This window comes from Lissotriton helveticus, chromosome 1_1, assembly GCF_964261635.1.
Source record: "Lissotriton helveticus chromosome 1_1, aLisHel1.1, whole genome shotgun sequence".
Taxonomy (NCBI): Eukaryota; Metazoa; Chordata; class Amphibia; order Caudata; family Salamandridae; genus Lissotriton; species Lissotriton helveticus.
Genome location: NC_136057.1, coordinates 1,324,900,536 through 1,324,913,754, shown reverse-complemented (window position 1 = coordinate 1,324,913,754; position 13,219 = coordinate 1,324,900,536). Strand labels below are relative to the sequence as shown.

Genomic DNA, 13,219 nt, shown 5'->3' with positions numbered 1-13,219 from the left:
TACTATTAAATATAGAACATACAGAATTCTAGTTGGATAATCGACAATATTGGCTATTGTCAGTAAGAGATTCTGAGTGACAGCAAGGGTGATTACAATGTCACTCACAAACCCGGGATGACCTACATTCTGCTATTCACGGTTACTCATATACAAATGTGTGTTATATGTGGCCCACCCAGGAGTAGAGGGGCCATACTTAACACGGCCTAGCTTGCTTCAATCCATGCCTTTTCTTATTTCTGGGCAACCTCCCACGCCCGACTCTTTTGTCAATACTTCCCACTCTTTTGTCAATACTTCCCACTTCCTCAAAAACATGATTTCTGCCCTTCTTTCGACATTCCACACCATCCTCGGCAACCCTCCCTCCCAAAAACATACAAGTGTCCTATCAGCCACCCCATTCCCACTTTTATTCACAACTTCCTCCAGAAATTGGCGTCCTGCCGTTCTCTAACATCCAAACCGGCTGCTGGAGTCCGTCCAGAGCTCGCGCCGCCGGCCTGCGACCAGGAAGTCAGGCAGGCCGGGCGGGACAACCGGAAACAGGAAGTAGGAGGGCGGGAGCCTACCCCGCCTCCCACGGAAGAGCCGCGATTGTTTGGAGCACCGGAGCAGGCAGGAGCCTACCCTGCGCCCCGGTGCCGAAGAAGGGAGGAAGAGTCCTGCTGCCGGTGAGAGCCGCTGCACCAAGGAAGCCGGTGAGTGGGGCTTGCTGGGCTGCGAGGGCGCATGTGTGTGTGTGTGTGTGCGCGCGCGGCGGCGGGCTGGGTGTGAGCGTGCGTGCGTGTGTGTGTGTGTATGTGTCTTGGAGTCTGTGTGTATGTGTGTGTGTGTGACTGTCTGGGTGCCTGCGTGTCTGTGTAAGTGCGTGTGCGCCGTGTGTGTGTCTGTGTGCATGCGCGCGCGAGAGGCTGACTGCAGTGAAAGTGGGACAGGGGATGTGCACGGCGCCGGCCTGGGCGCGGGGGGGGGGGCTGTGTATGTGTGTGTGTGTGTGTGTGTGTGTGTATGTGTCTTGGAGTGCGTGTGTGTGACTGTGGGGGAGGGGGTGTGTGAGCGAGTGTCTGTCTGTATGCGCGCGCATGTGTACGGCGCGGGACGGGACGTGCGCGTTCGCGCACACAAATCCAGGAAGAAAGCGCGTACCACTTTCTTGTCCGTCCTTCCCCCCAGACTGATCACTATACGTCTCCAGCTGGACACATGCATCCTTGCGGATGCATTACCAGCGAGACCCAATGAGCAGTGAAAGGACACAAGCAATGCAATCATGCTCCTATAGGGGGACAAACACATAGTGAAAGGAAGCTTAAGGCAGCTCATCAAGAAGAAGCAAGCAGATGAGGGACAGTGCAGCAAACCAGTGGTAAGCAATGAGACCTCTAAACCCACTGTTCGAAAACAAAAGGTTTTGAAGAGTCAGCAGAAGCGCTGTCTAGACAGGACCTAACACTAAGGTTAAACACAGAAGAAATATTTCACATTGTTGATAACAGGACCCCTTTATCACTTGATATCCATTAGTAGAGGACTGGCATCCTCAAAGAAAAGCCTAGCTTATTGAAGATGGTGGGCCTCGTCCGTCTCCCCTCAGTAGTCACCTCTTGCCCCACACAGCCACACTCATCTCCCAACAATTCCATATACATCGAAATAGGATATCTCGCCTACCTTCAGCCCACGCTTCTCAATCTCAGCCACACTCTTCTGGATGAGCAATGGTACCCGCACAGTTGCCTGCTCGCGTTCCACCAGCTGCTGAAGCTCAACCCCAAAGACGCGAGGCTCCCGCTGACCCTCACTTGGCACGGCATCCCACTGCTCCACGAGGGTCAGCTTGGAGTACAGGAGCCCACGGGGCTCCAGCTTCACGGCCAACAGTTGCGTCCTGGAGCCTGTGGGGTTAAAGAGACTTAGTCAGCACTTTGGGTGGGTCCATCACTTGTTATGGGGGGGGGGTGATTGAACGATTGCTCATAATAATTTAGTATAACATTATACTGGCATTTCTATTGAAAACACAACAAACCAAAGATGTCTGAGTTCACTGAAGGACACTACGCCTCCGAACAGCATTTTCCATATGTTAGGATTTTAGAAGAAGCGAGTTGGCAAAGTAGCGTGAAAGTGCAACACCGGAGTGACAGTATGCTAGGAAAGGTGTGAGACCAACAGATAATGGTGCCAGTGGCGTAAAGCAAAAAGATAGCCCCACGCAGAATGTGATGGTGGGCTCCAAGACTCCCATATCTACCAGATATCTACTGTATTTAGGCTGAATGGGGACCCTTTAAAGGGTGGGAGCCCTCCTGAGCCTCAGGGTCTTGCCACACCCCTGTGGGAGGCTGCGAGTGGGAGATCAAGAGAGTCTATGGCACAATGGTAGCAGAGACCAAGCCAGAACCCAAGAGATAGACTGGAGCGATGTAGACAGGGACAGCAGGAGAGATGCAGAGAGAGAAAGAGCAGGTTAGACTGAGCGTGCAAGATTAACCATGAGAATTAGACTGCGAAAGAACTCACAAAGAGTGCGAGAGTTCTGAATTTTTTTTTAAATAATAACACACGAGAGAATGCGTGTTCTAGTAAGTAAATGAATTAATGACTGAAGAAGACAGAGAATACGAGTTCCTGTTACAAAGTGTAAAAGTTAAGTGAATATATGATTCGGCAACAGTGAGTTGGTGAGGAATGATGACAGCAAGATTAAATGAGGTTAAGCTGATGAGAGAGTGTCAAAGAGTGATTTGAAATGAGTTTGAGGATGAGAAATTTCAAAGGGCGAGAAAATACATTAAACAGCTAAAGAGTGTATGAAGGAGCAAAAAAGCTAAAGCTGCAGTCAGTGAGTGACTGACTGAATGAGAGGGCAACACAATGTGCAAATGAAAAGTGAGTAAATGTGTGAGGTGTGAGAAAGGATGACAGCGCGGAGGAATGAAAGGGGGTGGGTAACAGAAGGATATGATAAGGGGTGAGGGTAAATGTTTCACAATAAGGGTGTATAAACGTGCCTAGAAGTCGGTGCATAAACAGGTGCAAGAATTAGGTAAGGGTGTGTCAGAGCAAGTGTGAGTGCAAACGAGAGCACCTCAGAATGTGAGCATGAGTGCATAGAAAAAATGGGTCAGTTAGAGAGCGAGGGTGAACGCTCAAAACATTCACCCTGGAACCCATGTGTTTGCGCCAGAAAGTGAATGAGTGAGCGTGAGATGGCAAGTGACAGTATCGACTAGATATTGAAGGAACGAAAATACTGACCTCAGATGGCGAATGAATGAGGAGTCAATGAACTGAACGATGCGTGGATGAATGAGTGTAGGGAATGTGTGGAAGGGTTAGTGAGGTGGTGTATACAAAAGGAAACTGTCACAAGATGTTATTGGTGGGCAGGTGGCTAAATGAGTGAGACGGGGTGAATGAGTGAATAACTGGGTAATGAATGGAGGGGAAACATCCTTTACAACGAAACTTTTACAACGCAGGGCTTTTACAACGCAGGTTTTACAACGAAAACCATTACAACGCATTGCGCTGGGGGGCGCTCTAGGATAGGGAATAGTTTTAATTTACTATCCAACACCTTCCCTACTATCCACGGGACTGGAGTTGGAATAGTAAATTAAACTATTCACTATCCAGCACCCCAAAGCGCTATGCGTTGTAACAGCATGCGTGGTAAAAGCATGCGTTGTAACGTCATACAACCGAAGGGAGTAGCAGGGCCCAAGAGAGTTTAGTCCCTGGGATCTCTCTCCTGTGATCACCTGTGTGTGTATAGGGTGGGGGAAGTGAGCTCAGTGTCTACCACCATTTAATCTACGGTCTCTTATGTCCTTAGGCCTGATAGTGTGCCGTGCACAAAGCAGGTTCATAAGAGTACTGAATATGCCATGTGGTATGAAGGATGTGAAGCTACACCAAGTGTGAACAAGCAGGATGTTGTGTTGAAAGGCTGATACTCCAGACCTCTAGGGCACCCTATCCACTCTATATCCAGATAGCCACCAGCACCCAGGCCTCACCTTTGAAGATGTGCGGCAGGCTGACCGAGCCGTGGCAGCAGACTCTGTTCTTGCCAGCGGCGGGGTCCCAGGAGAAGACGACGAGCTTCAGGAGCTGGGCACCGTCCAGCTCAAGGTTGAAGGTGTGATTCAGGCTCTGGAAGGCCGCCCGGCAGGTCAGCAGGGCAGTGCGGGCCCTGTTCACCCCATCCACCTGGAGCGCGCAAAAGATGTCCTTTGCATCCGTCTTGATGGACTTCACGTCTTGCACCCCATACAGGTGGACACTCACCAGGCCAGACAGGTGCTGGACGGAGCGCGGGTGGTCACTGATACAATAATGACGGAAGGCGTCCACATCCAGCTCACACCCCTTGTCCTCCCGTGAGCCCCCGGAGTTACGCTTGTCTGATTTGGCAATAAGTTCCGGGGAGTCCCCGTCACTCAGGTAACCACCCTTGCTGGCGGCCTTGGAAGCTGGACCCGCCTTGTTGCGCCGCATGGCCTCCCGGGTGGCCACGCTGGTGTCCAGGTGGTAGCGACTGATGACGTTGTTGGACTCCTTGGGGGAGGAGCCATCGGTGTCCGGTCGGCTGTTGCGCGAACTCCGTAGGCTCAGCTTGCGCCTCAGCTCAGGCAGCTTCTTCATCTTCATTGAGAGGCGCCGTACCGTGCCTGGCGACTTCATCTTGTTGATGGCGCTCATTTTTTTGGAGTCCTGGGGGCTGTCCCCGGGGGCAGGACTCTTCACTACCTCAAGGTCCGGGCTGGCAAGAACCGGGCTAGAGGTCTTATCTAAAGAAATAAATGCAAAGAAAAAAGAAAAAGTTAGGAATATAAAATATGTTCTGGCTTAATAGTTATGAAACGTCTCGTGCAGTGGAGAAGTGTGGCTCAATGGTTAGAGCGGCAGACCCTGTTGCAGAGGTCTGGCCCGGGACCAGGGTTCAATTCCCGCCTCGGCGGGTCTTGGGCTCAATTTCCCCGGACCTGATAATTCTCGCCTCGGTGCCTATTCTAATCATGGGTCCCACTCTGAAACTCTGGGCAATAGCTTGCTTAATCTCCACAACGGCCCCAGCGCTGGGATGCCTGGCTTCACCTTGGGAGTGCCCAGGAGTGGACATTTCACAGGGAAAAGCTAGAAAGGGTTCCACAGCGGTATGAGTACAGCGCCAGGACGCCCCGTTGCTGGGGCAGCAGTGCGCTTTACAAGTACAAATTCATTTCATTTCATTTCATGTAACTTTAGTGAGCGACCCCCTCCCCTTTGGTTAATGAAAATTAGGTTTTTTACATTCTCAATTTGAGGGTATGCATTTAGAAAAGTATGGTCAAAACTGCAATCGATATCTGTTCATAAGGTATCCAGGTTTAAATGTCCTTGCTGTGGCTTTAACTGGATTCAAGGGCAATAGTAGTAAGGAAGTTGAATGGCTTGTAAGTTAACAGACCCAGTTAAACACGTCCTACCCAACTACATAACTTGGAAATTAAGAGGACATCAGCAACGAGAATATTGTTTTACATTAGCAAACATTTCTATATTCTTTTTTTCAAATAGGACAGGCAACCGGCCAGGAAATCTGTTCTTCTATCAGGAGACAAGAAAATGAACCAGTAGGGGCCTATTTTGGGAACATAACCACAAAGATACTGGCTTTAAATGGCTGGTCATTGAAAACAAACATCACTGCAACTTACATGGGCAACATTGAAAACGGCTGTTACCTGTTATAAAATGAACAGTGGATTTATACACTAGGAGTTGGAAAAAATAGTCTAAGCGAACACACCGAGCAGACAGCTTGAAACATCTGTGACTACTTCTCAGAGATATCTTCCATTTTAATTGCATTTTGGAATCCCCTTTATTAAATAAATGATGCACTTCCCCATATTCAGGACCAGGGCTCTTACGATAAGCGGGGCTGGGCCAACAGATCTTTCATTTATGGATCAACATTTACCGCTTTACTTTATTGGTTTTCTTTATTGTTGCAAAACTATGCAAATTTGTGATTTTTGCTACTCAGAAAGAATTTGTGACTAGGACACGTCTTTCTCCTTTGTCGCCAGTGTAACAATGCTTTCGGACCCATTTCCTCATTGTTATTTTGTGTGTTTGCTCAATCTAATCTTTTTCGAAATGTAAATTTGATGTTTATTCACAGAATACTCATGAGCGCACCAGTTTGAAAGCTCCACGGGTGTTGGCACTACAACAAATGGTGCTTTTGTGCTGTTGAACCGACAAGTAAGCACCTGTATTGCTGATGCCTTCAGTGTGATGTGGAATATTCACTATGAGGCTGAAAGTTTTGATTCTATTAGTTTACACACAAACAAGCATCTCCCATCAGCAACAAATGTGCTCCTAACTCTCAGATTAATGTGTTAGAGATATGTTATTTATTCTATTCGCCTAACATGTTTTCTGCCCCTACCAGCTCCACCTACACCATTAATTCAGTCTCACTATTCAAACGGTTGCCTATAAGGTGTCCTTTGGATTAATAACCCCCAATATTAACATCCAGGGATTGCTTCTTCTGTACAGGAAAAATAAAATATTCATATCCTTAAAATGGTTTGGTTCTTAATAATGACATCAGCATGAAGCTGACCATTTGTTAGAAAACCATTATGAATATAAAAGGCTTACCTCGCCACCTGCATTAGCCATTTACATCATGAGCATTAATTGTCGAAAGTGTACGACTGGGAGAAACTTTTTAGTAGATTATATGTCGATGTTTTTCTACCAATTTAGCCATGGATGTTTGTACAGTTTTCTCTTAACATTGCGTAACAAATATAAATAAATATAAAAATGAGGTTTCATTTCGTTTTTTTTAACAAGATAAAAGTGTTTAACAAATGTACTGTATTAAAAAGAAAATACAATAAAATGGAAAATGGTCTCCAGGACTACGGTACCAACACTCTCTTGATGATAAATGTGAGTAAATAAGCCTCATGACCAGAGGAAGACAACCTATGTCGAAATGAGCCCTATTGTTTCTTTGTAGAATGATTGTAAAGGCCATGCAGAACACCAAAAGAAATACATTTCCCTTGTGCCAAAATGTGCCTAGGTTGGTAAGCATGAATAAGCCTCATTTCCGTTCATCATTATGATTGGGGGTAACTTTTGGTGAGGAAACAAGTTTACTAACAAGACGCTATATGACCTCACCCAAAACTGTGGAGTTATCAGATGTAAGAATAAAGTACAAAGAAACATATTGACTAACCAGTAATTTCAGCTTTTGATGAGAGATTGTCTTCAGCCAAACTCTGTTGTTGCAATGCTCCAGTCGACACTGCTTGGTCACGGCCAGTCCTAAAGGAGGGACTGTCGGCCAAGCCATTTACGGCTTGAGGAACAATCGCAGGCGCTTGTAATCCTAAACTGCTGGTAGTCACTGTGTCAGTGCTGGACCTCTTTGTGGAGTCATCATAACCCGATGCTGCCTTAGTGCTACTTGTCTGGGCCAGGTTTCCTTCCTTTGCCACCATCCCCCACTTCTTCCAAGGGTCCGTCTTGTCCAACATAGTGGACAGGTCCTCATCTTCTGGGATGGGGTTGTACCAGATGTCTCCTTCATTTGACAGGGTGATAGACTCCCTAAGCTCATCCACAGATGTCATGGTCATCGTTTGACCTTCTTCCAAGCCGGGGCCCTTTCCGGAGGAGAGCACCCATTCCCTGCTGCTGCGCTCCAGACTTTGGAGGTAGGCACCGTGGCCACTGTACTTAATGGTGCTAGAAGAGTTGCAAACTTGCTGGTGGCTGATAGACACCTTGGCTTTGCTGTCCATGCTGCTGTGGTGGTGCCCAGTAAACTTCATAACTAGAGTAGGAGAACAAGTTGCAGACAGGTTCTCCTCAATCCTCAGCACTTCCTGGAGAGGGTTTTGGGTATGGGGACAAGAGAGAAGGTCCGCGTTGGTCTTCAGTGGACATCTTGGGTCCCCGGAGGTGGATACTACCTCCGGGACACTTGAGTTCATGCTGATCTCAGGCGGCTGTCCACACAGCCTGTCCGAGTGGCTTTGAGGATTTGCAGCTGTCTGGTGACCAAAGGGATGTTTCCTGCTAAAGGAAATCCTAGGCTCCCTAGTGCAGGAAGAGAACCTGGCCCAGTTCTGTTTTTTGGCCACAGTGATGCTTGGTCCTCGTGGGCAGACATCCTCTGAGACCACAGGCACGGTTTTGTTGGAATCCTGCCCAGAGGTCACACAGCCCACCTCAGAGGTCTTGGCCGGCCGGTCTGTAAAGCAAAATACAAGAGATTAGCCAAATGAATTGTAACATGTAAACCATTTTCAGAAATGTCTCTGGATAAAGAAAATGCCTTGATCTTCCTTCAACAGCCTACATATTTGGAACCCATAACGCAGGTGTATCAAGTTGCTCCACCTCCCCACCCTCGGTCAAGGGCATGACATAGAGGCCTGTATACTGTGTACTGCTCCATGAGCATGTATTTTATCTAGGAACCTGCAAACTAAAATCTTCTAATTATCAAGGGAGTAACAGTACTTTAGAATGTCTCACAGAAACGGTACCCAGGTGGTTGGCCTCCTCTCCTTTCTGTCCTGGACATGCAGACCAGTGGCGGCGCCTCTACTAAGGCAGATGAGCGTCACCCCACTGCTTTGCAGCAGTGAAATAAAGGAAATATAATAACTCAGGGTTATCATCATTCTTTTCTCCTGCTGCGGTAGCTTTGAGTGCGGGTCTGCTCTGGTGACAGGGGGAGGAGTGGTAGCGCACTGTAAGTGCCCACGACTGTTTGGCCAGCCGTCTGGGGCGAGCCAGTCATGCGCACTTTGCATGTTCTCTACCCAGGCTGTATTACAGCCTGGGTGGAGAACATGCCCAGGCTCCCATTCCCTGACTGAGCGCCGAACCACGGCATTGCAGATTTGTGATTGGCTCAGGGAAGCCTGGGTGCTTCCTGTTCCGTACCGGCCAGGAGAGACTACAGAGGTACGACGTAGGAAAGATGTGGCGAGGAGGTACGTTTTTTTTTCTTTTTACACCCCCTTATACCGCCACCCCAATCCGTGCTGCACTGATGCAGACCCCATCTTGCCCTTAAGGAGCAGTGCTGCTCACGTGGCCTCGGGACCAAACAGGAAACTACCCTCTCTCATCACCTGTAGAATGTATTTTTTGCAGTTTTATAGCACGAATTTGGCTCGAGAGCTTTAAATGAGCACCAGTGATATTACACAAGGACACATTAATGTTTGTAGGCACAATGAGATAAAGTGATTCGCCCAGAATCACAGGACAGTTGAGCCGACACCGAGGCTCGAAACTGGTTGCCCAGTTCCAAAGCCGGCAGCTCTGGCCCTTACGCCACACCCTCTGCTTGTATGATTTCCAATCATTCCCTCCTGCCGTTTTTAACCCACCCACTAAACTCCGACACCCACAACTCACCCTCACTTGGATTATGCCCCCTGCCCCCCCCCCATATTAAAAAATGTATCTCTCATTGTTATCACCGCCCTGAGAACCTCCACAGCGCCCAAACCCCGTGCTCCTTATTGTCGTGTCGTGATGCAGTCTAGTGGTTGGGGGGCGGAGCTAGGAAGGAGGAACAGGAATAGGAGGGACAAGGACTGAAGGGGCAGTTATCAGTAGGGCATGAACGAATAAAGAGGTATTGAATATACTCTCCGGCTCCTGTGGTAATTGAGGGGAAGGCATGACAATGGCGACGAGGGTGGGATGGTAACTGAAGCCCACATTGCCAAGACCCCTGCCGCCCGTGGACCGCCAAGAAAACAGAGAGCCTGCAGCCTGTGTCAGCGCAGCGCGTGAGGAGCGCGAAAACGGAATGCTCCACATGCCGTGCCTGAATGCTGCTCAGAATTCAATAGCCGGTAACTGAAAACAAAGAAAAAAAAATAAAGATAGAGGGAGCTGCCTGCACTGTCAGAGGGCCACCGGAGTGTCCCTAATTCGGGAGAAATAGCCAGCAGACACGGTGAGTCTGCAGCCTGTGTCAGCATAGCCTGCGGGGGTTTGGAATCAGGATCACCCCTCGCAGTGCCTGCGTATGCCGCCCAAAGCGCTGTTTCAAAGACACTGCTGCCCGTGCCCCAGACCCACCGATCAACATAGCGGAGGTATTGCCCACTGACCTGTGTGCCTCCGGAGGGTGGCCCGACACCCGAGAGCCTGCAGGGGTCCCGACGCGACGCTCGGAAAGAGCGCGGAAATAGCAGAGCACCCTGTGAGCCAAAGAAAAGCTGCTGAGAACCGTCACTCACCCCAAGCCCAGCCGCGTGAATGTTGACCCGGCTGGAAACGTGGAAGGCACTGAAAGAGAGAAAGCGAAGACCGGCCTCAAGACCGCCTGCCGATAGCACCAAAGAGGCGTGGGGTGAGTCCTGAGTGATCACGCTCCCAAGTGATGAGTCAGAAAACCAGAGACTTTAAATTTGGCACTCACATGAAGAAAATCTTGAGTAAATATAAGCACAGTCTGTCTCGAGCGGCGGCCATCTTAGAGTCAAGCGCCAGCCATAGGCCCCCATTGAATTGTATGTGTCGGCCATGCTAGAGTCAGGCAGCTGTGGAACCTGCCAACAAGTGTGAGAAAATACAACCCTCTGAAGTCAACAGAAAAACACAAGAAAATGCAAGAGGCTTAACAAAGAAACAAGCACAGGCAAGTGCAAGAAAGAACAATAAGCAAGGTGCAAGAGACGGAATAAGACCGACACACATACGACAAGCAGTGATAAATGCACGACAAACAAGCAATAAAAAAAAAGACTGCGTAAACACAAGAAATAGAATAAAGAAACAAACAGCGGTGAAGACGAGAGGAAACCACAACATGCGCTGGCAAACACAAGAGAACAAGCCTGGTGAGCGCACACAACAAATATAAGCAAACACGAACGACCAAGCGCAACAACTACGCCAACCGCTGAGTGACGACCAAGTTGATCTCAAGAAATCAAGTCCGTCTACCTGAAGCCTGCGTACTACACCATCATGCCTGTGAGGAAAGACGCGCATAAACCCAGCCCCTGCATTGGAGTACCTCCTCCAGTGGCACAGACCAGCGCCCACTGTTTAGGTCCTGAATGGTCAAGGTGGCTGGAGTCTTTGGACGAATTCCTCACAACGACCGGTGAGCAGAGGGATAGCAGACGTCGACTACTACTGCTTCAGCTGGTGGGTCACGAAGGCCGACGTTTAATCAAAACATTTTTAGCAAAAGACGCAGAGACATATAGAGGACTCAGAGAGACGCTGCTCGCTCATTTTTACGCGAAGGAAGACGTGGATCATGAACGCATTGTTTTCAACGCAGCACGGCAGGAACCATTAGAATCCTTACCAAGCTTTATTACCCGGCTGCAACGTCTAGTGAAATGTTGCCACTTCGACACCTTCACAAATGAAGATGCTATCCGACTGCGGGTGATTGAAGGCTTTTCAAAACCCGACACCAAGCGCAAGATCATTCAAGGGCGGTTCTCGCTAAAAGAGATCATCAGGAGAGCCGAAATTGGAGAGCGGGTCACAGCGAGGGAAGCGTCCAAAGAATTCCACCAGGACGCAGGAAACAAAAAGAGAAGAAAGGAGTCATTCCCCATGTCTGCGAGGAAAGCTCAGGAGTCAAACAAAACCCGAGAGAGGGAGGGCGAAAGCGGACTAGAGGCAAGATGTCATGAGAGACAAAGTGACAGGGAAGCAGGAAACAAAAAGAGAAGAAAGGAGACATCCCCCATGTCCGCGAGGAAGGCCCAGGAGACAAACAAAACCCGAGAGAGGGAGGGCGAAGGCGGACCAGAGACAAGATACCATGAATGATGAAGTGACAGGGAACTCCCTGAGTCACCAACACAAAGGACAACGGATAAGGGTGTACGAAAGACTGGGACAGCCAGGAACAACCCGATTGACATAACGCCGAGAAGTCACTCAACACACTACTCTGGAGACATATCAAGCAGTGACAGAGACCACACAGAGGAGGCCGAGACCAGTCTACTCAATGGTCATGATGAAAATACCAAACACCGGCGAGGGGACAAGTCACGTTATATTCGGAAACTAACATACTACTCTGGAGAACCATCAAGCAGAAACACAGATCACACAGAGGAGACCGACGACAGTCGACTCAACGGTTATGAGGAAAGGACCAAACACAGGCGAGGGGACAAGCCACGCCATCCCCAGAAACCGATATACACATACACGCGAATGACTCAAGACGCATACGCTCAAGCCATCTGTGATCAGGAGAAAACAGAGAAGAGTCGAATACTATCCCAAGACCAAACCAAGGAAGTAAATACGTGGCTAGCAAACAAACCCGTCACAGCAATGACACAAAAGACACTTCAAAAGATGCACCCAGAGGAGTGTCTCCTCGATAGCATCGACTCCAAGAGTGTGTCATCGCTTCAAGAGATGCACCCAGAGGAGTGTCTCCTCGACAGCGTCGACTCTAGGAGTGCGTCATCGACCGATTCAGAAAGCATGTCCGGACAATCACTTAAATCAACAGAGTCCTGGTACCGACAACGGTCACGGTGTCCACCACTTGAAAACACAGGGGAAGCAAAGACCGTTGTCCCTGTCCAAAACAACACACCTCAGGCCAACAACCTGCAATGCCTGAACTCTCCACAAGACAACATGCCATGCCAGCCCCAGGAACATCATGACGTGAAGAATATACCGTCACCGCTGAAGGGGTCAGCAAGGCTTACACAAAAGGGACACAGAAGAAGCACAGATGCCGGTGACTGTACCCACTGGGCGGGAAGGGACCACCCAGTCACCCTACCCAGAGGGGCCAACCCGTTGGGAAAGAGAGGTCACTATCATCAGTCAGAAGGGAAACGTGCACCTGCGTTATCTGGTATGCCTGTCCACGGACAGGAGGACAGGGAGGCCCCTGACCGAATAAGACAACGAGAAATAGAAGTGCATGCAGGCGCTCGGAAGAAAACTAAAACAACGGACACACGTGTAAGAGATCAATTGCCACTCAAACAAGAACTACAAAAGAAAACGGACAGCCGACATCTAGCGGAGCCATCAACAGCCACATCACAAGAAGCGACACTCCTGTCAAGACAGACGGAAAGACACAATGAAGTATCTCCAACAGACTGCACCCTGCTGACACCTGAGAAACAGACCGAGTTTGAGTTTG

General features: G+C 49.0%; 1 protein-coding gene across 1 annotated transcript in view; it reads right to left on the bottom strand.

Annotated features, from left to right (window-relative positions):
* Window positions 1–13,219, bottom strand: part of SYDE1 (synapse defective Rho GTPase activating protein 1) — a 140,098-nt gene that overhangs the window by 45,303 nt on the left and 81,576 nt on the right. The window contains exons 2-4 of the mRNA XM_078682195.1: window positions 7,268–8,287; window positions 4,032–4,805; window positions 1,678–1,901 (exon numbers count right to left, since the gene is read on the bottom strand). Of these exons, the coding sequence (XP_078538321.1) occupies window positions 1,678–1,901; window positions 4,032–4,805; window positions 7,268–8,287 (2,018 nt within the window). The remainder of the gene's footprint in view (window positions 1–1,677; window positions 1,902–4,031; window positions 4,806–7,267; window positions 8,288–13,219) is intronic.